We start from the raw sequence: 20863 nt of genomic DNA on the forward strand, positions 1-20863 counted from the left end.
TGGGTCACTTGGTGGTCTTTCCATATGGACTGCTCCGAAGTTCACGCACCGCCCACTGAGTCACTGTCAGATTTACCAGGCCCCTGTTCCTGTTTTACACCAACCTTTAAATTCAGCAAGGCAGGGACTTGGCCTTGTTCCTGCTGTTTGCAGGGTCACAAGGAGGAACCCTGTGTTCCTCTACGAGGGAGCAGAGGGCCAGCCATCAGGGAGCCACAACGTACCAGACGGGGCAGAGGCAAGGCCCCGGGTGCTGCAGGCCCAGAGAGGGGCCGGGAGGACAGGGTGCTTGAAGTCTGAGGCAGCGTACGAATTAGCCCCGCCGGGGTGGTGGAGTCAGGGGAGGGGATGAGCAGTGCATGCGCTGAGGTAGGGCACAGGAAATGCAATTGTCCCTTCCAGTAGGGGGGGCACTGATGCTGCAAAGGGACCCAGGGCCAGGGCTTGTGTGCTGTGTGAGCAGTGAGAACCTCCATCACTGGATGAAGGAGAGCTGGGCAAAGCCCAGTGTGAGATGAGGATGTGATGGGTCGTGGTGGAGTGGCACAGAGGGTCAGCAGTTACTGCGCACGTGGCCAAAGAAGGGCAGCAGCACTCACGGCGTTCGGACCCAGGTCTAGGCGGCTGAGTCAGATCATTTTTAGGAATGAGGTGAGAGCAGGAAGCAGTGCCGTGGAAATCCTAGCAACAACAACACCTGCGTGCTCACCCCACCACACTTAGTGCACAAGACTTGCCAGGACATGTGGCCACTATCTGCGCCCATGGCAGAATCAGGAAATGATTAAACAGATAGAACCTTCTAGAGAGATGGTAAAGCAGGCCCCTTTAGTGTTCCATCATACTGACCTTGGTAACTCTAACACAGGAGTGCCCTGCGTTTAGAGCCCCACCCACAGTGAGATGGAGCCTCAACTTGCCCAGTTGGCTCTGCCTTATGGAGAGTATCTTGCTCTGTTTTTGTTTTTGTTTTAAAGACTTATTTATTTATTTGAAAGTTAGAGTGGCACACAGAGAGAAGGCACAGAGAGAGAGGTCTTCCATCTGCTGGTTCACTCCCCAGTTGGTCCAATGGCTGGAACTGTGCCGATCTGAAGCCAGGAGTCAGGAGTTTCTTGTGAGTCTCCCATGCGAGTGCAGGGGCCCAAAGACTTGGGCTGTCTTCTACTGTGTTCCCAAGCATTGATAGCAGAGAGCTGGATCAGAAGTGGAGCAGCTGGGTCTCGAACCGGCATCTATATGGGATGCCGGCACTGCAGGCGGCAGCTTAACTCACTATGCCACGGCACTGGACCCTGTTCTCAGTGTTTAAGAAGTAGTTGTTGGGCAGAGCACTGTGGCATATTAGGTTAAGCCTCCATTTATGGTGCCGGCATCCCCTGTGGGTGCCAGTTTAAGTCCTGGCTGCTCTATTTCTGATCCAGCTCCCTGCTAATGGCCTGGGAGAGCAGTGCAAGATGGCCCACGCTCCTTGAGCCTGGCTTCGGATTGGCTCAGCTCTGGCCGTTGTGGCCACCTGAGGAGTGAACCAGTGGAAGGAAGACCTCTCTCTCTGTAACTCTGTCTCTCAAATAAATAAATAAATATTTTAAAAAGATAGTTCATTGCCTGTGAAGATCTTAACAAAATAGTAGCAGTAGTTCCTGGGCCCAGCGCTGCGGCCAGCAGGTCAAGCCACGTCTGCCACGCAGCATCCCAAATCTCAGGGCCAGTCTGAGTTCAGGATACGCCATCCTTCGCTCTTTTTCTTTCTTTCTCTCTTTCTTTTTTGGTGAAATTTATTTACTTGAAAGTCAGAGTTACATACAGAGAGAAAGATCTTCCATCCACTGGTTCATTCCCCAGATGGCTGCAATGGCCAGGCGGAAGCCAGGAATCAGGAGCTTCATCTGGGCCCCGCACCCGTGTGAGGGACCAGGATGAGGTTCCGGGCTTCTGCTGGCCTCTGCGTGGCTCAGCTCTGGCTACTGTGGTCATCTGGGGAGTGAACAAACAGGTGGACGATCTCTCTTTGTCTCTCTCCCTCTGTGTCATAAATAAGTAAATAAACAAACCTTGAAAAAAAGAAGTGGTTGTTGAGCTAAATGCCAAAGTCTTATTTTTCTAGCACATTTCTTGACAACTGCTTGTGCGGAAGACCAAGACCTGAGAAATATTCAGCTACCACATGGCCAATCTAAAAACTAGCCTACGAGGAGGCTGTGTAAGCAGTGAGTCTGTTCTCTGTGCGTCAGAAGGCACACTGGGCTGTGTAAGCAGTGAGTCTGTTCTCTGTGTCAGAAGGCACACTGGACTGTGTAAGCAGTGAGTCTGTGCTCTGTGTCAGAAGGCACACTGGACTGTGTAAGCAGTGAGTCTGTTCTCTGCGTCAGAAGGCACACTGGACTGTGTAAGCAGTGAGTCTGTTCTCTGTGCGTCAGAAGGCACACTGGACTGTGTAAGCAGTGAGTCTGTTCTCTGCGTCAGAAGGCACACTGGGCTGTGTAAGCAGTGAGTCTGTTCTCTGCGTCAGAAGGCACACTGGGCTGTGTAAGCAGTGAGTCTGTTCTCTGCGTCAGAAGGCACACTGGACTGTGTAAGCAGTGAGTCTGTTCTCTGCGTCAGAAGGCACACTGGACTGTGTAAGCAGTGAGTCTGTTCTCTGCGTCAGAAGGCACACTGGACTGTGTAAGCAGTGAGTCTGTTCTCTGCGTCAGAAGGCACACTGGACTGTGTAAGCAGTGAGTCTGTTCTCTGCGTCAGAAGGCACACTGGGCTGTGTAAGCAGTGAGTCTGTTCTCTGCGTCAGAAGGCACACTGGGCTGTGTAAGCAGTGAGTCTGTTCTCTGCGTCAGAAGGCACACTGGGCTGTGTAAGCAGTGAGTCTGTTCTCTGTGCGTCAGAAGGCACACTGGACTGTGTAAGCAGTGAGTCTGTTCTCTGTGTCAGAAGGCACACTGGACTGTGTAAGCAGTGAGTCTGTTCTCTGTGCGTCAGAAGGCACACTGGACTGTGTAAGCAGTGAGTCTGTTCTCTGTGCGTCAGAAGGCACACTGGGCTGTGTAAGCAGTGAGTCTGTTCTCTGCGTCAGAAGGCACACTGGACTGTGTAAGCAGTGAGTCTGTTCTCTGCGTCAGAAGGCACACTGGGCTGTGTAAGCAGTGAGTCTGTTCTCTGTGTCAGAAGGCACACTGAGATGGAGAGATCAGGACTGTGCAGACTGCCCACCTCTGCAGAACAACCGTGACACAAAGCACTCCTCTGCCACAAGCTGAGGATGAAAATCCATCCACGAGGCCATCATGCCACATCTGGGCACATTTGAGGAAATTAGAAGTTTATTTTGGTGCAAAAAATTGAAACCCATACACATGATGGGTCTTCAAAATGTTCATGGAAAATATATATTAGAAAAAAAACTACATATGGATTTAAAAATTTCTTGCACCAAAATGGCTTAATCTTTAATTTTGTTTTTCCATGAACTTTCTGAAGTACTCTTTCTTCAAATTTCTAAGAATCTAATTATGAAGACAATAGTTAACAACTTAAAGAGGCTGACATTACCCAATCTCACTATGTGTGCATAGCTTTCCACTTTCAAAACACTAGCAAATAGAATAATAAACCAGATCATAACATTTAATAAGGAAGGAAAAACATTTACCAGGCCTTACAGCCATTTCAGATGCTTTCGAGTTTGGCTGTGGTCACGAAGGCTTCCCATCTGCATCTACTTATTAAAAAGGTAGCCAGGCCTTCTCTCCTTACCCCATGTAGTCAAGGTCAGAGAAGATGAACGTCTTGTTGACATCGAAGCCACAGGCGATGATGTCCTTGGCGTTCTCCAGGGTGTAGCCGTAGACCTGCTCCAGCGTGAGGTCCTTCCACAGGTACTTCTCATCATCCGACATCTGCACCACCAGTGGCACATCAAACACATCCTGCAGCCACCTGGAGGAACAGGGCAGGAGCCTGGCATCTGGCTCGTCCAGGCTGGAACGTCCTTGCCTCCAAAACCTGCCTGCTGACAAGGGCCCTACTAAGAGGTTCTGGGATAATTTTAGGAGGCAGTTTTTTTTTTTTTTTTTTTTTTTGGAATATTTATCTATTTATCTGAAAGGCAGAGTTACAGGGAGAGAGGACAGATACAGAAAATCTTCCGTTGGCTGGTTCACTCCCCAAATGGCCATAATAGCCAGGGTTGGATCAGGCTGAAGCTAGGAGGCCGGATCTCCATCAGGGTCTCCCACGTGGGTGGCAGAGGTACAAATACTTGGGTGATTTTCCACTGCTTTCCCACACACATTAGCAGGGAGCTGGATCAGAAGTGGAGCAGCTGAGACCTAAAGTGGTGCTCATATGGGATGCTGGTGTCACAGGTGGCAGCTTAACCTGCTGTGCCACATGCTGGTCCCCCGGAGGTATTTTAAAAAGAGAGAGAATGTTCCATTTTCTGGTTCACTGCCCAAACGCCCGACAGTCGAGTCTGGGCCAAGCTGAGGCCAGGAGCCAGGAATGCCACCCTGGTCTCCCACAGGGGACCCAACTACTTGAGACATTTCCTGCTGCTTCCTAGGATGTGCGTTAGCAGGGAGCTGGCCTGGAAGCGAAGCTGGGACATGAGCCAGGCACTACACACTTGGGATGCAGGTATCCCAAGTGACCGCTAACCACTGGGCCACACGCCTGCCTCCGGAGGTAGGTATTATTGTTCTCAGCTTGCCAATGTGGAATCTGCAGAAATGTGGCTGGCCGCTGGCCGCACAGGCAGGAACAAGATGGGCTGTAGAGAGGTCTGGCTGGCTGCAGAGCCGTGCTCTCCCCATCACCCCATGTTCCTCTGAATTGAGCCCAAGCAAAGTGAGTGCAAGTCACAAAGGAGCCAAGCCCCTAACAGCTCGGCTGCCAGCAAACGTGGAGCAGCACAGCAAACGTGGAGCAGCACTGGCTCGTCAGCTCTGAACAGGGTTTGCAAGTACATTCATTTCAACAAGAAGGTGAGCGAAGCCATACGGTGCAGTACTTACTTTGTGAAAATAAACGGGATGAGGTGACCTACATGCATTGCTTCAGAAGAGGGGCCCCTGCCCGTGTACAGGTAAAACGGCTTCTTGTTCTCGTAGGCATCAAGAACTTGGTTCATATCTCTGAAGGAAAAAGGAGAAAAGGAAACTGTGATTCTCTGCGAATAGTACCAAGGCACTAATGTTTATTTGGAAATGAAAAGTAAAGACAGAGACAAAACAGCAACGAAAACTAGTTTGTTGCTTTTTATCGTTAAGGTACAAAAGTGACAGGGTCTGCTGCTGCAATGGTTTCCCTGTGAGTTTTAAAAGGATAAGACATGCAGGTGGGGAAGAGTGTTTAAAAGGTGGATATGGCTGGGCAGCCAATGGCCTCTTTGGGAATGCTTCCAAACATCAGCACTGGTGCACTGTGAACACCACAAACTTCCCTGGGGACCGAGACCAACACCACACCTCCCTGTGTGGCATCACCCAGCATTTCCCAGACACATCAGCAGGGAGCCAGATTGGAAGGGGAGCAGCTGGCGCTGGAACCATCACCCATATGGGATGCTGGCATTGCTGGGCATGGCTTTAGCCTGCTGTGCCACAGCACTGACTGCCCCTGGGACGCTTTTTAAGAAAACAAATTCTCTGGGCCAGCGTTGTGGCCTAGCAGGTTAAGCACAGGAACGTCACAGGGTTGCATGCAGGGAGGAGAATGTCCGCTGGGAACTCAGAGGGGAAGTCCCTCGCTGGAGACCTGACTTGGGCCCTCAGCCGGGACCAGGTGTCCTCGCTGTGTCATTCTGCAGTCCCCTCCTCCCCAGGACGTGAGAGCTCTCCCTGTTGGTTGTGTGGCAGCGACACCAGGCAGGGCTGTTTTCCAGTCATAGCTGCCTGGGCCTTCCTCCAGATTCCTTTTCACTGGTCTCAGGTGATGTGTGAGAATTTGTATTCTTTTTAAAAACATTAAAAAAAATTATTTGGAAGGCAGAGTTACAGAAAGAGGAGGAGGATGAGGAGGGAGGGAGGGAGAGGGAGAGAGACAGAAAATCTTCCATCCACTGGTTCATTTCCCAAATGGCACAACGGCTGAGACTGGGCCAGGCCAAAGCTAGGCGACTGGGGCTTCTTCCAGGCTTCTCACGTGGGTGCAGGGGCCCAAACACTTGGGCCATCTTCCGCTGCTTTCCCAGGCTCATTAGCAGGGAGCTGGATCAGAAGCAGAGCAGCCAGGTCTCAAACTGGCACCATATGGGATCCCAGCTTTGTGGGTGGAGGCTTAACCTGCTAGGCCACAACGCTGGCCCAGAGAATTTGTTTTCTTAAAAAGCGTCCCAGGGGCAGTCAGTGCTGTGGCACAGCAGGCTAAAGCCATGCCCAGCAACGCCAGCATCCCATATGGGCGATGGTTCCAGTGCCAGCTGCTCCCTGCTGATGTGTCTGGGAAAGCAGGCCGCTGGGGCCATGTGGGAGTGAACCAGCGGATGGAAGACCCCTCTCTCCCTCTGCCTTTCCTTCTCTCTCTGTGTAACTCTGACTTTCAAGTAAATAAATAAATCTTTAAAAAAAAACCTGCTGAGACAATTGGATATCTCTATGGAAAAGAATAAAGTTGGAGCACTACTTCATCCATACACAGAAATAAACTCAAAAAAAGATCAGAGACTTAAGTGGAAGAGCTAATACCACAAAACTCTTAGAATAAAACATACGTGTAAATCATTATGACCTTGGATTAGGCAAAAGCTTCCGAAATATAATACTCAAAGCACAAGTAAACTGACATCATCAAAATAAAAAAATTCAAAGGACATTACCAATAAAGTAAAGACAGCCTATATAATAGGAGAAAATATTTGTAAGTTACATACTGATAAAAAGCTAGAATTAGCATCCAGAATGTACAGGGGATTACTGGAACTCAACAATAAGAAGACAAACAACCTATTAAAAAGTAGGCAAATAATCTGGACATTTCTCTTAAGAAGAAATAAAAATAGCCAATAGGCACATAAACAGATGATCATCATTGGTCATTAGGGAAATGGAAATCAAACAAGAAGGTACCACTATAAAACAATAACAGACACGAAATAACGAAGCTGGTGAATATGTGCAGAAGCTGGAACCCCGTACACTGATGGTGGAAGTGTAAAATGATGCAGCTGCCACGGAGAACGGTTGTTGGGTCCTCAAAAAGTTAAAGAGAATTATCACACGAGTTCTCAACTCCACTCGCAGGTACACCCCGAAGACTGATGCACTACATACATGCCCAGGGCAGCATTACTGAAACCCTTAGGCGAGACTATCCCAGATAAGCAACAAAGAAGAAATTCCATTCAATGGATTAGTATTTGGAAACGAAAAGGAAAGGAGCGCAGATGGGCTCCTACTCTTGAGGACTCGCGTGGGGAGCGAAGGCAGCCCCTGCAAGCATTGTGGTTTCCACCTCAGCCCCAGTCAGGAGCTCCGCCAGGGAGCCAGCGTGGCACTGGGCACAAGGCTTCGTGTTAGGTGACTCTGCCCTTCAATGCGGTGACGTATTAAGGTAGTCTCAGAACACTGGAAAGCAAAAGCAGCAACATGTCGTGTCTCCCACAACAGGCAAACCCGGGGACAGCACAGACGCGTGGTGGCTAGCGCTGAGGGGAACCACCACCACCACGGGCAGAGCTTGCTTTCTGGGGAGATGGAAATGTTCTAGAATTAGGTAGCTGCGGTGATCGTACAACTCTGTGAATAGACTAAAACACACTGAATTATATACCTCAAAGAAAGGTGCATTTTATGATTTGTGAGTTAAATCTCCGTGAAGGAAAGAGCAGGCTGCGCGGGGCCCGCAGGCCTCTGCAGGCAGGAACGAGCGCTGGGCAATCGGCCGAGCCCCACCTGAGGACGCTCTGCCAGAACCACGAGAGCAAACAGCACAACCCCACCTCAGACCATAAATTCCAGGAACATAGGCGTGAGAGGGGCTTGCCCAACCCAGGTAATCTGTGCAGCGGGAAAGGCAGAAACTCTCGGAGTCTGCCATCTGTTGAGGTTATTTGTGTGGAATTTATGGCCCGAGGTAGGGAGACTGTTCCATTTCACCCTCTGTTAGTTTCTCTTTCGAAATTATTTATAAGCAGACTGGTACAATAGGGGGAAGAGGAATAAAATTTCAGGAAGCCTCCTGTTTACTGCAGGGGAAATGTTGGACCTGGACATATTAATCCTTTTGTTTACGTGACACTTAAAAATGTACAGCATGTGATTTGGCATGGATCTCACCGCCTATGAATCTGACCTCCACCCTGGGAGGTGGGCAGTTCACAAATGAGTAAACCAAAGGCCTGAGGGTGAAGGAACGGGCAGGACCCCACAGCGAGCCATCGACAGAGGTGGAGCCCGGGCTTTCCCAGAGCAGCAAGCACAGCTTCGGGGAGAGGCGGGGCTGGCGGGGCTGGCGGGGCTGGCGGGGCTGGCGGGGCTGGCGGGGCTGGCGGGGCTGCGGGGGCTGCGGGGGCTGGCGGGGGCTGCGGGGGCTGCGGGGGCTGGCGGGGCTGCGGGGGCTGCGGGGGCTGCGGGGGCTGGAGGGGCTGCGGGGGCTGCGGGGGCTGCGGGGGCTGGAGGGGCTGCGGGGGCTGCGGGGGCTGCGGGGGCTGCGGGGGCTGGAGGGGCTGGAGGGGCTGCGGGGGCTGGAGGGGCTGCGGGGGCTGCGGGGGCTGGAGGGGCTGCGGGGGCTGCGGGGGCTGGCGGGGGCTGGCGGGGCTGCGGGGGCTGGAGGGGCTGGCGGGGCTGGAGGGGCTGCGGGGGCTGGAGGGGCTGCGGGGGCTGGAGGGGCTGCGGGGACTGGAGGGGCTGGGGGTGCTGGAGGGGCTGGAGGGGCTGCGGGGGCTGGAGGGGCTGCGGGGGCTGGCGGGGCTGCGGGGGCTGGAGGGGCTGGAGGGGCTGCGGGGGCTGGAGGGGCTGCGGGGGCTGCGGGGGCTGCGGGGGCTGGAGGGGCTGGAGGGGCTGCGGGGGCTGGCGGGGCTGCGGGGGCTGGAGGGGCTGGAGGGGCTGCGGGGGCTGCGGGGGCTGGAGGGGCTGCGGGGGCTGCGGGGGCTGCGGCCAGGATGCCCACCTGTGTGAGAAGAAGATGCCCCTGCGCAGGAAGCGGTGCGGTCTCTGGCCGGTGGCTCTCTCGATCCGGTTCACCAGCTCCTTGTCGATTTTACTGCTTCCGAACTGAACTGGAAACAAAATTGGAACACACAGAGATGACCTTCTCAGGGGCAGGGGATTCGGGGATCAGCTACTCATGAGTGTCAATGAACCGCACCTCCCCAGGCTGTGGCTGTCTGTCCTGGTCCTTCCTCCCAGCACTAAGAACACAGTGCAGTGAGCAGTTTTTGGCAACCACATCTTCACACATAGTTACCCGCTAGGGCCTAATTCCTATTCATTGACAACCATTATTTCTCTCACTTTATGGACAATCCACACATGAATCTCACTCAAAGACATTTCAGTTCTGGGACGGGTGCTGCGGAGCAGCGGGTCACACTGCCACTTGTGATGCCACCAGCACCTCTGCTGCTGTTTCTGATCCAGCTTCCTGCTGAGGCACCTGGGACGGCAGTGGAAGATGGCCCAAGTGCTGCTACCTACATGAGAGACCAGGCTGGAGTTCCTGGCTCTTGGTGTTGGACTGGCCCAGACCTGGCTGTTGCAGCTGTTTGAGGAGTGAGCCAGCAGAGGGAAGATGTGTCTCTCCCTTTCTTTCCGCCACCCTGCCTTTCAAATAAATAAATAAACCTAAAAATACTGAAAACCATTTGAAGTCTGTTTCTTCTTGAACATCATCAATGGTCTCAGCATGAGCAGCCTCAGCTGGAGGGCACTGGCTGCTCCTGACGAGGCCCCTGAGGAAGGCTTTGACGGGAGGACTGGCCACCTGTGAAAGGTCACTGTTATTCTTTTTAAAATATTTTTATTTATTTGAAAGGCAGAGTGATCTATCCATCTATCCATCCAGCTATCTATAGAGAGAGATTTTTATCCCATTTACTCCTCAAAATGGCACCAATGGCTGGAATTGGGCCAGGCCAAAGTCACAAGCCAAGAACTCCATGTGGGTCCCCAACACAGGTGCAGGGGCCCAAATACTCGGGCCACCTTTTGCTTCTTTCCCGTCTCATTAGCAGGGAGCCGGACTGGAAATGGAACAGCTGGGACTCAAAACTGGTGCTTCTACGGGATGCTGGTGTCACAGCCGGCGGCTTAACTTTCTGCACCGCAATGTCAGCCCCAGGCCACCCTTCTTTTTGCTCCACAATAAATATTACTGGAGGCGAAATTTAGGTAATCTAGGATGGATTTGTAACCATGAAATGTAAAAGAATCTAAGATCACAAAGATGCCCATTCAATAGATCTTTTCTAAGTTCTGATTGTTAACCTGACTACCATAGTCTATTATTTTGAAATAAGTTTTATATTATTACTTTATTGATGAATAGTTATTTGGTAATATAATATACAACCAAAAATTTTAGGATCCATTTTTTGTCTTCGCATTGAAGCGTCACTGGATTTATCATTAATTCAGAAATTAGAACATCAGTGGTCATTCCTAAAGGCCGAGGCCTTTCCTGGTACAGATAGCAGAGACGCACCGATGAGCTTGTCGTAGTCAATGCCTTTCGCACTGCTCGTCCGTACTGTCCACGGGTCCACAAAATCCTCTTTGTCATCTACGGCTTCTGGGTCACCGTGGCTGTCGGGGGTCGAGTTCCCTGGAGGGCAGTCAGCCTTGTAGTCCTCCCCCATGGCCTCCTTGTAGCTCGTTTTTAAGGACAGCAACATCTTTACTGCAGAATCAATTTCCTCCTGCAGAAATAAAGGGAAGGCTAAAATCATTGACAGCTAGAATCTGTTGAATGTCCACCACGTGGTGGGCGCCATGCTATCACACGCACTGCCTCGCTCAGCCTCACACAAACCTACGAGGTCGGCCGCACTGCCGCCGTCTTTCTGCAGCTGAAGACTCCGAGGCGCCGAGAGGTAGAGGAGCTCGCTTTGGGTGCACGGCAAGTCATGGCTCAGGTGTGCTCTGTTTGTGTTTGTTATTCTAGTGCTGCGGATCACCGCAACAAACACATGGGCAACGGTGACATACGGCTCACAACACAGCAGACACTGCTCACAACACTGACGCCAGAGAACATGCGTGGAAGCTCCTGTGTTGAGTAGACGTGTTTCGTTTATTTCACACAGGTTGGGATGAATATGTATGGAAACTTAACCAATGATGCCATCAAGGATAGCAACAGTAACTCAAACAGATATCATGAATAGCATGAAAACAGATAAAAGGGAAAAAAATAGGTTTTGAGGAGAGATTAACTGGGAAACAGTTTTGGAGTCTTATCAAGCTGTTTGATGTATTTACATATCTATTATTTCAAAATGAACATAAGAAAAACAAATGTAAAATGAGCCCTTGGGTACTTTGGAAGTCTATTAAAGACCTCTGGGGGGCCACCTGCAGTGCCGGCATCCCATATGGGCGCTGGTTTGAGTCCCAGCTGCTCCACTTCCTATCCAGCTCTCTGCTATGGCCTGGGAAAGCAGCAGAAGATGGCCCAAGTCCTTGGGCCTCAGCACCCACGTGGGAGACCTGAAGTAGTTCCTGGCTCCTATGGTCATCTGGGGAGTGAACCAGTGGATGGAATACCTCTCCTTCCTCTCTCTCTCTTTTAAATAAATAAAATAAATCTTAAAAAAATAAAGACCTCTGTCCTAGGAGCCTAAACTGGGCACCCCTGAAAGCCTGGTACTGAAAAGAACAGGCTTAATTAAAGCACTAGTCACGCTATGGCCTAAAGCTCTGCTCTGGTAATCGGCCTTGATAGACTGGATCACAGTCCAGTGGCTTGCCAAGGGGAATACAAGCGTTTCCGGCACCATGAACTGGGCTGCACCACCTCCATTCAGAGATGTTCCTTCAGGTACAGCCCCCAGGTCACACGGGGCTGTGACTCCAGGTGGTCTGTGCTTCAAACGATACAATTATCTGGAGTTCATCAGGAAAACAGATTGTGGAATCAATTAACCCCACAGATACGACCAACGTTAACAGATAAGGTGCTGGCCAGGTTAGATAAGCATGTGTCATTCACCTCACTTCTACAGTGCCTGGTGCTCGTGACAAGATAAAGCTTGGTCAGCAGCTCTGCTGAACCCCTGTTCCGGAGTGCACTGGGGTGAGTCTCCGTCCATCTCCAGCTGTGCTCCAGTTCTGCTGCACCCGAGTCTCTGTGAGAGTCACACAGTCAGTGCCCTGCTCAAGGACTCTGCAGTCTGCAGGGGGCTAACTCGACGAGCAGGCTCCACCTTGTCTCCTACTCTGCTCTCAGCCTAACATGGAGCAGGGCACTGAAGCAGCACTTAGAAGCTGGGATTGTATGCTACCTGGGACAGAACTTCCCAGCGTGGCGGGAGTCAAGCTAATCCTGAAGGGGCGTGAGGATGGCTCCCAGGTGCTGCCCTGCTGACAGTCACACAGGTGTGACCATTTTGTGGAAATTCAATGAGCTGTCTGCTTAGGACCACCCCTACTCTCTTACCAATGGTATAATCCAATCTAGAAAGTTCCCTTTAACTAAAGGAGAAGAGGCAGGCGTCGTGCACACCAGGTCAAGCCACTGCTTGGGAAGCCTGGATCTGGAGTGCCTGGGTTTGCGTTCCACCCCGCCCTGAATCCAGCTTCCTACTGATGCATCTCTGGGAAGCACCTGATGATGGCTCAATTACTGGGGTTCCTGCCACCCTGGCAGGGGACCCGGGGGAGCTCCTGCTCCTGGCTGATGCAGGCATCTGGGGAGTGAACCAGTGATCGAAGGTCTCTTATCCCTGTCTCTCCCCCTCTCTTTCTGTTACTCTGCCTTTCAAACAAACAAATATTTTATTAAGAAAGTGGACTTTTAAAGCATCAAGTGCTCCTATTACAAACACTTTTCAGGGTCAGATAAAAATTTCCTTCTGAATTTTCATTATTTAACTCTAGTCTGAATGCATAGACCTCTGAACTCTCTTATATGTTATAGTAATTGTAGTAGTCAAAGAATACACTTGGAAGTTATTTTAAATTGAATTACATATTGGTTATTGACTAAAATAATGAAATAAATGTAGTCAATAATAAATACTAAAACATTTTATTAAATGTTATTCAATGTTTTTAAGATTTTTATTTTATTTAGTTGAAAGAGTGAGAGAGAGGTAGAGACAGAGAGGTCTTCTATCCGCTGATCCACTCCCAAATGACTGCAGCTGCGCTGATCTGAAGCCAAGAGCCAGGAGCTTATCCAGATTCAGGGCTCCCATGTGGGTGTGGGGACTCAAGGACTTGGGCCACCTTCTACTTTTCCAGACACATTAGCATGGAACTAGATTGGAAGTGGAGCAGCTGGGACTGGAACTGGCACACATATGGGATGCTAGCGCTGCAGACCAGGGCTTTAATCCGCTGTGCCACAGTGCCAGCCCCAAATTTAATGTTATGTGGTCAAAAACACCACTGTCAACCTCCAAATGGGCTTACGGAGGGAACGGTCAACATTTGAGTCCTTTATTTTAGACTTCTGTTTCAAAATAATTTAGCCTAGTCCACTGGTGAGTAAACCTCATTGTGTAAAAGATAATCAATTTCTCTTTTTCCTCTTCTTCCCATTTTATTTGAAAAGCAGTGAGGGGGCAACAGGATTTTGGAAGCAGGAAGCTGATGGGTGGCTTGTGCATGAGCACGTGAGAAAAAACAAATGCTTTGATGCGGTGGAGTCCGGGGCAGTGACTGCACGCACACTGCCAAGCCATCAGCCAACAGCGGCCGCGGTACTCACGGGAGTGAGGGCAAAGAAGTAGGAGCGCTGGCTGAAAGTCTCTCCAAGAAGCAGTTATTCAGACCACCTGTACCCTCCACCGGCCAAGGAAGGACCAGAGCAGACCTACGTAAGACTGGCACACAATGAACGCACGGCGGCCACGGTCAGTGAGGAGGACAGCCAGTGAGCTTGTGTTTCCACTTCCTGGTGTCACTGCTCAAGAACTGGCGGAACGTATGGGCTTGCTACAAGAGCACCACAGCGTGCCAGCCGCAGCGGCCACTGGAGGGTGAACCCACGTAAAGGAAGACCTTTCTCTCTCTGTCTACGCTGCCCGTCAAAAAAAAAAAAAAAAAAAGAGCACCCTGGGCAAGCCCTGCACATGTTAAAGAAAGCCTAGTGCCAGCAAGGAAGGGGGCAGCCTGCTTACTCTGGATCAGATAGAACCTCCACCGTAACCTGTCCTCCCTCACGCACACAGCACCCAGCGGCGGCAATGCTCCTCACTTAAAACACTGGCAGACAGTGAGAAACACCGAGCACTGGTCACCTCGAGAGGAAAGGCAGTGAGAAAAGTGAGAAACACCAACCCGGAGGAGGCTGGGATTATGAAGTGGGAGAACACCCAGCGACCTCAGAGACAACAGGACTGTACTACAGCTCGTAGGAGCAGCATGCTGGAGACAGTCAGAGACAACAGGACTGTACTACTACTCGTAGGAGCAGCACGCTGGAGACAGCCAGAGACAACAGGACTGTACACCTCATAGGGGCAGCACGCTGGAGACAGCCAAAGACAACAGGACTGTACTACTACTCGTAGGAGCAGTACGCTGGAGACAGTCAGAGACAATAGGACTGTACACCTCGTAGGGGCAGCACGCTGGAGACAGCCAGAGACAATAGGACTGTACTACAGCTCGTAGGAGCAGCACGCTGGAGACAGCCAGAGACAATAGGACTGTACTACAGCTCGTAGGAGCAGCACGCTGGAGACAGTCAGAGACAACAGGACTGTACACCTCGTAGGAGCAGCATGCTAGAGACAGTCAGAGACAACAGGACTGTATTACACCTCGTAGGAGCAGCACGCTGGAGACAGTCAGACAACAGGACTGTACTACACCTCATAGGAGCAGCATGCTAGAGACAGTCAGAGACAACAGGACTGTACTACACCTCGTAAGAGCAGCACTGCTGGAGACAGTCAGAGACCAAATGAGCTCTTGGAAGTTAAAAATGACAGAACACAAAACAAACAAACAGGACTAACAGTTGAGGACCTACCCTTGAAGAAGAATAAACAGAAAATGATATGGAAAATAAGTCAAATCACAGGAAGATCAGAGGAACAGTCTGAGAAATGTCTGTAAAGAGGGAGGAAACAGATCAAAGAAGCTACGTGACTTCTGAGAATTAAAGATCATGGATTTTCAGTGAGAGGAATACTGAGCCTCGATCCACAAGATGCCAGATGCTGGAACAGAGAAGATCCTGCCAATTTCCAGAGAAAAAACAACGGAATCATCCCTGACGCCTCCATGTCAACGCCAGCAGCCAGGAGGAGGTAGGGCAAGGGCTTCAGAACCCCACTCTAGAACTCCATATCCAGTTAGTCATCAAGTGTTAGGTAAGAGAAATATACTTTAAGATGGCTAAGATCTCAGAAAGATTTCTCATTAGCACTACTTTTCTCAGAAACCACTGGAAGACTTGTTCTGCCAAAACAAAGTAAACCAAGGAGGAATGACCCGGGACCAGGAAACAGGGAACCCACCAGAGAGAGGTGGACGGAGCCTGAGTGGACAGTGGAAGATTCTAATATGGGAGGCTAGCAGGCAGAGGGCCCCAGGAGAGGCCTACAACAAAGATGAACTTGACGGATAAGCTGATGTGAGCATGTTGGGAGGGGATTCGACCGACCAGAAGAGCGCTTGGATGCATGGGCAGTCCTGCACCATCCAACGGCAGGATCCATTCTGAGCACTGTGTTGCTAGGCGCTTCTGCCATTGTCTGTGCTGACAAACCTAGATGCCGTGGGCTAACCAGCCGACATGGCTTCTTGATGCAACCAAGAGTCTCGGTTAACAGGAGACGGATGAGGCTGCTGCCAGGGCCACACAGCAGTTCTTTAGCCAACTTTTTATTATAGCCATAGATTTTTTTTATAGCCATAGAAAGTATGCTTGATAAACTAGTAACATGGTTATCTATTAAACACTTTTTATAACCCCAGAAAGTATGTTACAGTAAACCATTAACATGGCCACCTATCATCATTGTCAAGTAGACGTACCATATGTAATCAATCGTACGTTCCCTGGCAGTGCGATGGATGTGTTCACACTAGCTACACCGCAGACACGTATGCAACGCACTGTGCTGATTTAAGATGGCATCAATGTCACAGATGACAGGAATTTTCCAACTCCATCAGAATCTTACCCCACCACTGTCACATATGCAGTCCTCTGCTGACCAAAATGTCATTACATGATGCAACACTGTGGATCGTTAGCGCATTGAAAAGTCAAGCAAACAGACATTGAGACAAATATTAACTCTAGAGAAAACAAAAGCTGATCAGGAAAGAAAAGGACTCACACTACACTTGATGGTTCAGCTGTGTACACTGTTTATACAGTCATAATAGTGTCAACAGTTCACAGTGACCTGATTACTACTGCAGCATACCCTAGGAGACTGGAGGCACAGGGAAGGTGCAAGAAATCAGAAATTCTACAGTGAAAGCTCCAAACCCGAACAACAAGAGGGGCATTCAGAAAGCTCATAGAAAAATGTGTATTATGAGAAAATGATGCATAATATAAATATTTTTGTACCAAAATAAAAATCTTTTAATTCAATTTTTCTGTGGACTATTTGAAGTATCCTTGCAAAATAAGAATAATATTTAGAGATATGGGGGTCACATATCCAGAGAATCAACCAAAGGAACCGATAGTGTGTGTGTGTTGGGGGGAGGACACGGGTTGGGCTGCTGTGTTGCACCTGCCAGCGCTGCCTCACTGGATCCGACCAGCCTTAGAGGGAAAATGTTTGGAAAACAAAAGAAAACCTCTGTGCTGCACTGTGCAGACGTTGTTTTCATTCATTATCCCCTAAACAGACTCTGGTAGTTATTTACTGTGCTGGCTACGGTTCGTAACACAGAGACAAGGCAAGGGCGAGGAGGATGGCTACACCATTCCACACAACACTTAACCACAGGAGGTTCTGGAAGCAGTCCTCCCAGGATACCAAGGGACAACTGTATGTCACACAGGCTTTGGCACCTGCTGGCATCACCACGTTGCTAAGGGAAAGCCTGCAGTCGAGGGAACGGCTACTTCTGGAGTAACACAGCACTGTGCACTGAGGCGTGTGTGGAGGCCCGGCAGCGTGGCTCACCTTCGGGGCCTTCCTAGCTTTGAGGGACTTCACGCGCTCGCCCTGCGCCGCGATGCTGCTGAACAGCTCCTGTGGAGAGGCACACCGCTCGCCGTTGGTCACGTCCGCCATCTTCCAGCACTGACGCTCACGGCTGGCTAGGGAGGAGGAGGAGCTGTCCAGGGTCAAGGCAAGCCTGAGGGGGAAAGAGAGATTAACAAACCTTTGCAGCTGTTTATTCCTTTCCTGTATCTATGCTCTCCTCTTTTAAAGATTTGCTTATTTACTTCAGAGTGAGAGAGAGAGGGGTCTTCCTCTGCTGGTTTCCTCCCCAAGTGGCCGGGCCAGGCGCCAGGAGCTTTACTTGGGGCTCCTCACGCGCAGCAGGGGCCCGAGCACTTGGGCCATCCCCCACTGCTTTTCCCAGGCCACTAGTGGGGAGGGGGATCGGAAGTGGGACAACTGGGACACAAGCCAGTTCTCATATGGGATGCTGGCGCTGTCTTTACCCACTATACCACAAAGCCAGCACCATATCTATTCTTCTAAAAAGGTAGTGATGTAGGTTATATAAAGGACATGGATAATATTTTTTAAAAAATATTTGTGCATTTATCTGAAAGTCAGAGTTACACAGAGAGAAGGAGAGGTGAGAGAGAGAGAGAGAGAGAGAGAGAAAGAGAGAGAGGTCTTCTATCCACTGGTTCACTTCCCCATTGGCTGCTTCTATCCACTGGTTCACTTCCCCATTGGCTGCAACGGCCAGAGCTATGCCAATCTGAAGCCAGGAGCCAGGAGCTCTGGGTCTCCCATGCGGGTGCAGGGGCCCAAGTATGTGGGCCACCCTCCACCGCGTTCCCAGGCCACAGCAGAGAGCTGGATTGGAAGTGGAGCAGCCGGGACTAGAACCGGCGCCCACATGGGATGCCGGCACTGCAGGCGGCATCCTTACCCGCTATGCCACTGCACCGGCCCCAATATTAATAAAAACATAAGCAGAAATTTGGGACCACTAAAAAGAGGAAGAACAAATGCCAGTAAGGAGGTCTACAGGAATTGCTATGGTTTCTTGACTTGAGATCCGTGGAGGATCTCTGTTAGTTAAGAGCAAGTTTGTGTCCCTGTGCCACACTCAGTGCCCACAACACAGAAGGTACTTGTGTTTTCTCTGGGAATAAACACCAATAATTATTTAATAAACCCAGGTTCTTCATCTTTTTAAGTAAATAATTATTTTCATTTTTATTTGAAAGGGGGAGGAAGGGAAGGAAGGGGGGCAGAGAGAGGAGAGAGAGAGAGAAGAGAGAAAGAGAAGAGGGGGAGAGAGAGGGAGCAAGGGAGGGAGGGAGGGAGAGAGGGAGAGAGAAACTTTCATCTGCTGGTTTACTTCCCAGATGCCTACAACAGCCAGGGCTGGGCCAGGCTGAAGGCAGAAGTCCAGAGGCCATCTGGGTCTCCCACAGAGGCAGCAGGGCCCAGGTGACTAGGCCATCATCCGCTGCCTCTCAGGGTGAGCATTAACAGGAATCTGGATTGCAGGCAGTGCAGCCAGGACTTGAACCAGGCACTCCAATATGGGATGCAGGCATCCCACGCAGGGACTTAAACATCTGCCTGTTTATTCTTTTTTTTTTTTTTTTTTTTAATTTGAAAGGCAGAGTGTGAGAGAAAGCAAGATCTTCCATCCAATGATTTACTCTCCAAATGCCCACAACAGCAGAGACGTGGCCAGGAGCCAGGAATTTCATCTGGGTTTCTGACCTGGGTGGCTTCCCGGGGACATCAGCAGGGAGCTGGATTGAAACTGCACCCTGGGCACTCTGATATGCAGTGTGGGCACCCCCAGCCACAATGCCCCACTCCCCCGTCTGTTCTTCAGCTATTAGACAGCCTTAGGGAAGAATGCCCAGGCTTTTAGGGCCTTAACCAATTGTCCCTGCTAAGCAAATGGCTTCCACTGCTGACCGCTGCCCTGTTCTGAGATCTGGGATGCAGCGCAGGGTCTTTCCTACGCTGGCTTCCAAATGAGGTGAGGACTATACACAGTCTGCCCATCCCACGTGCTTCCTCATTAGTCATTATTCTTAGAAATTTCGAAAAAGGTGGGGCCCAGGACAAGTAGAGATAGGGCCACCATCAGTCGCTGTCACTTCCCCTTCCTGAGTGTATCTCTTCATCTCCACAGGGGCACCATTAGGCTCGCCTTCAGCTATCTCACAGGATGAGAGCATCCTACGCTTGCTTTTGTTTGCTAGAGCTGTAGCACCCACACCAGTGGTTGACATCGTGGCAGAAAAGGGCAATATGACGATGACCACAACGAGGCCAAGGCCAGGGCAGCCAGCCGTGAGCACTTCTGTGCCGCACGCTGTGGGCACCCAAGCGTGTCAGTTCCTCCAAGCCTTGCAGCAAACCTGTGAGAGATCTGCTATCTTCATTTCTTAGATGATGCACAACTTGCCCAAATACCAAGCAACAAAGCGGCACAGGCAGGCTTCAAATTCAAGTAGCTTGACCCAAGAGTCTACACTCTTAACCATTATCTTAATTACTTAACTATATGAACCAAACACACAAATGTGAGGTGCAATGTTTTTATTTATCTGTTTGTGAAATACATGTTTAAAAAGTGTAAATTTTTTATTTTTTTGAAAGGCAGAGTCAGACAGTGAGAGAGAGACAGAGAGTTACAGACAGTGAGAGAGTGAGAGAGAGAGAGAGAGAGAGAGAGAGAGAAAGGTCTTCCTTCCATTGGTTCACTCCCCTAATGGCTGCCACGGACGGCGCTGCGCCGATCCGAAGCCAGGAGCCAGGTGCCTCCTCTCCGTCTCCCATGCGGGTGCAGGGACCCAAGCACTTGGGCCATCCTCCATCGCCCTCCCAGGCCACAGCAGAGAGCTGGACTGGAAGAGGAGCAACTGGGACTAGAACCTGGCGCCCCAACCGGGACTAGAACCGGGAGTGCTGGCACCGTAGGCGGAGGATTAGCCAAGTGAGTCATGGCGCTGGCCAAAAAAGTGTACATTTTAACAAACCAGTCTTTGTGTAAGTCACTGAAACCGTGAAAATGAAACCAGGGTAGGTCAGCGGCTGCAATGAGAATCCCCTGAATTCCCAGATAGGGCAACCTGTGAGATGAATGACCTAGGCAATAAAGCATCCATAAAAAAGGGAGAAAAGCGGAAGTAATCTTTGCCTAGTGCTGGAGAGAAGGACCCAGGCTCCCCCCACCAGCAACAAGCTAGCAAAGTAGTCATGCCCATTTCTCCTCAGGGAGTGGGGGGTGAGGTGTGTGTCTACCCAGAACAACTGACAATCAGAGTAATGAAGATGACTGTGGGCCAGCGGTCACAGTGGGTGCACTCACTCAGCCCCTCGGGATCAGTGCTCTCAGAATTCCAGCCACGCCCTCACCAGGAAGCCCACACCCTCCCTGCTGGCACACTGCCCAGTGACCCCCCAGTGACCCCCTCAGCTCTTCCTCACAGCCTCGTCCCCCTGCCCCCTCCACCCTCTGTGGCCCGGGCGTTCCCCCCACAGCTCTGTGAGGCATGCACATTAGGCTGCTCCGGTCCCTCACAGCTTCTCCAGTGGACAGCGAGAGCCGCGTCTCCTCCTCACAGATTC

At 50.7% G+C, this 20863-nt stretch overlaps 1 protein-coding gene across 2 annotated transcripts in view; it reads right to left on the reverse strand.

The window, feature by feature from the left end:
• The window catches only part of WARS1 (tryptophanyl-tRNA synthetase 1), a 36453-nt gene that overhangs the window by 12576 nt on the left and 3014 nt on the right, over window positions 1–20863 (reverse strand). Inside the window, 7 exon segments of one of the 2 annotated variants that reach the window (NM_001082288.1) lie at window positions 3751–3933; window positions 5010–5042; window positions 5045–5059; window positions 5061–5129; window positions 9103–9211; window positions 10636–10849; window positions 17258–17432. In NM_001082288.1, the coding sequence (NP_001075757.1) occupies window positions 3751–3933; window positions 5010–5042; window positions 5045–5059; window positions 5061–5129; window positions 9103–9211; window positions 10636–10849; window positions 17258–17368 (734 nt within the window). In that variant the 5' untranslated portion in view covers window positions 17369–17432. 2 annotated transcript variants of the gene reach the window in all.

Source organism: Oryctolagus cuniculus, chromosome 20 (assembly GCF_964237555.1).
Source record: "Oryctolagus cuniculus chromosome 20, mOryCun1.1, whole genome shotgun sequence".
In the NCBI taxonomy this organism is placed as follows: domain Eukaryota; kingdom Metazoa; phylum Chordata; class Mammalia; order Lagomorpha; family Leporidae; genus Oryctolagus; species Oryctolagus cuniculus.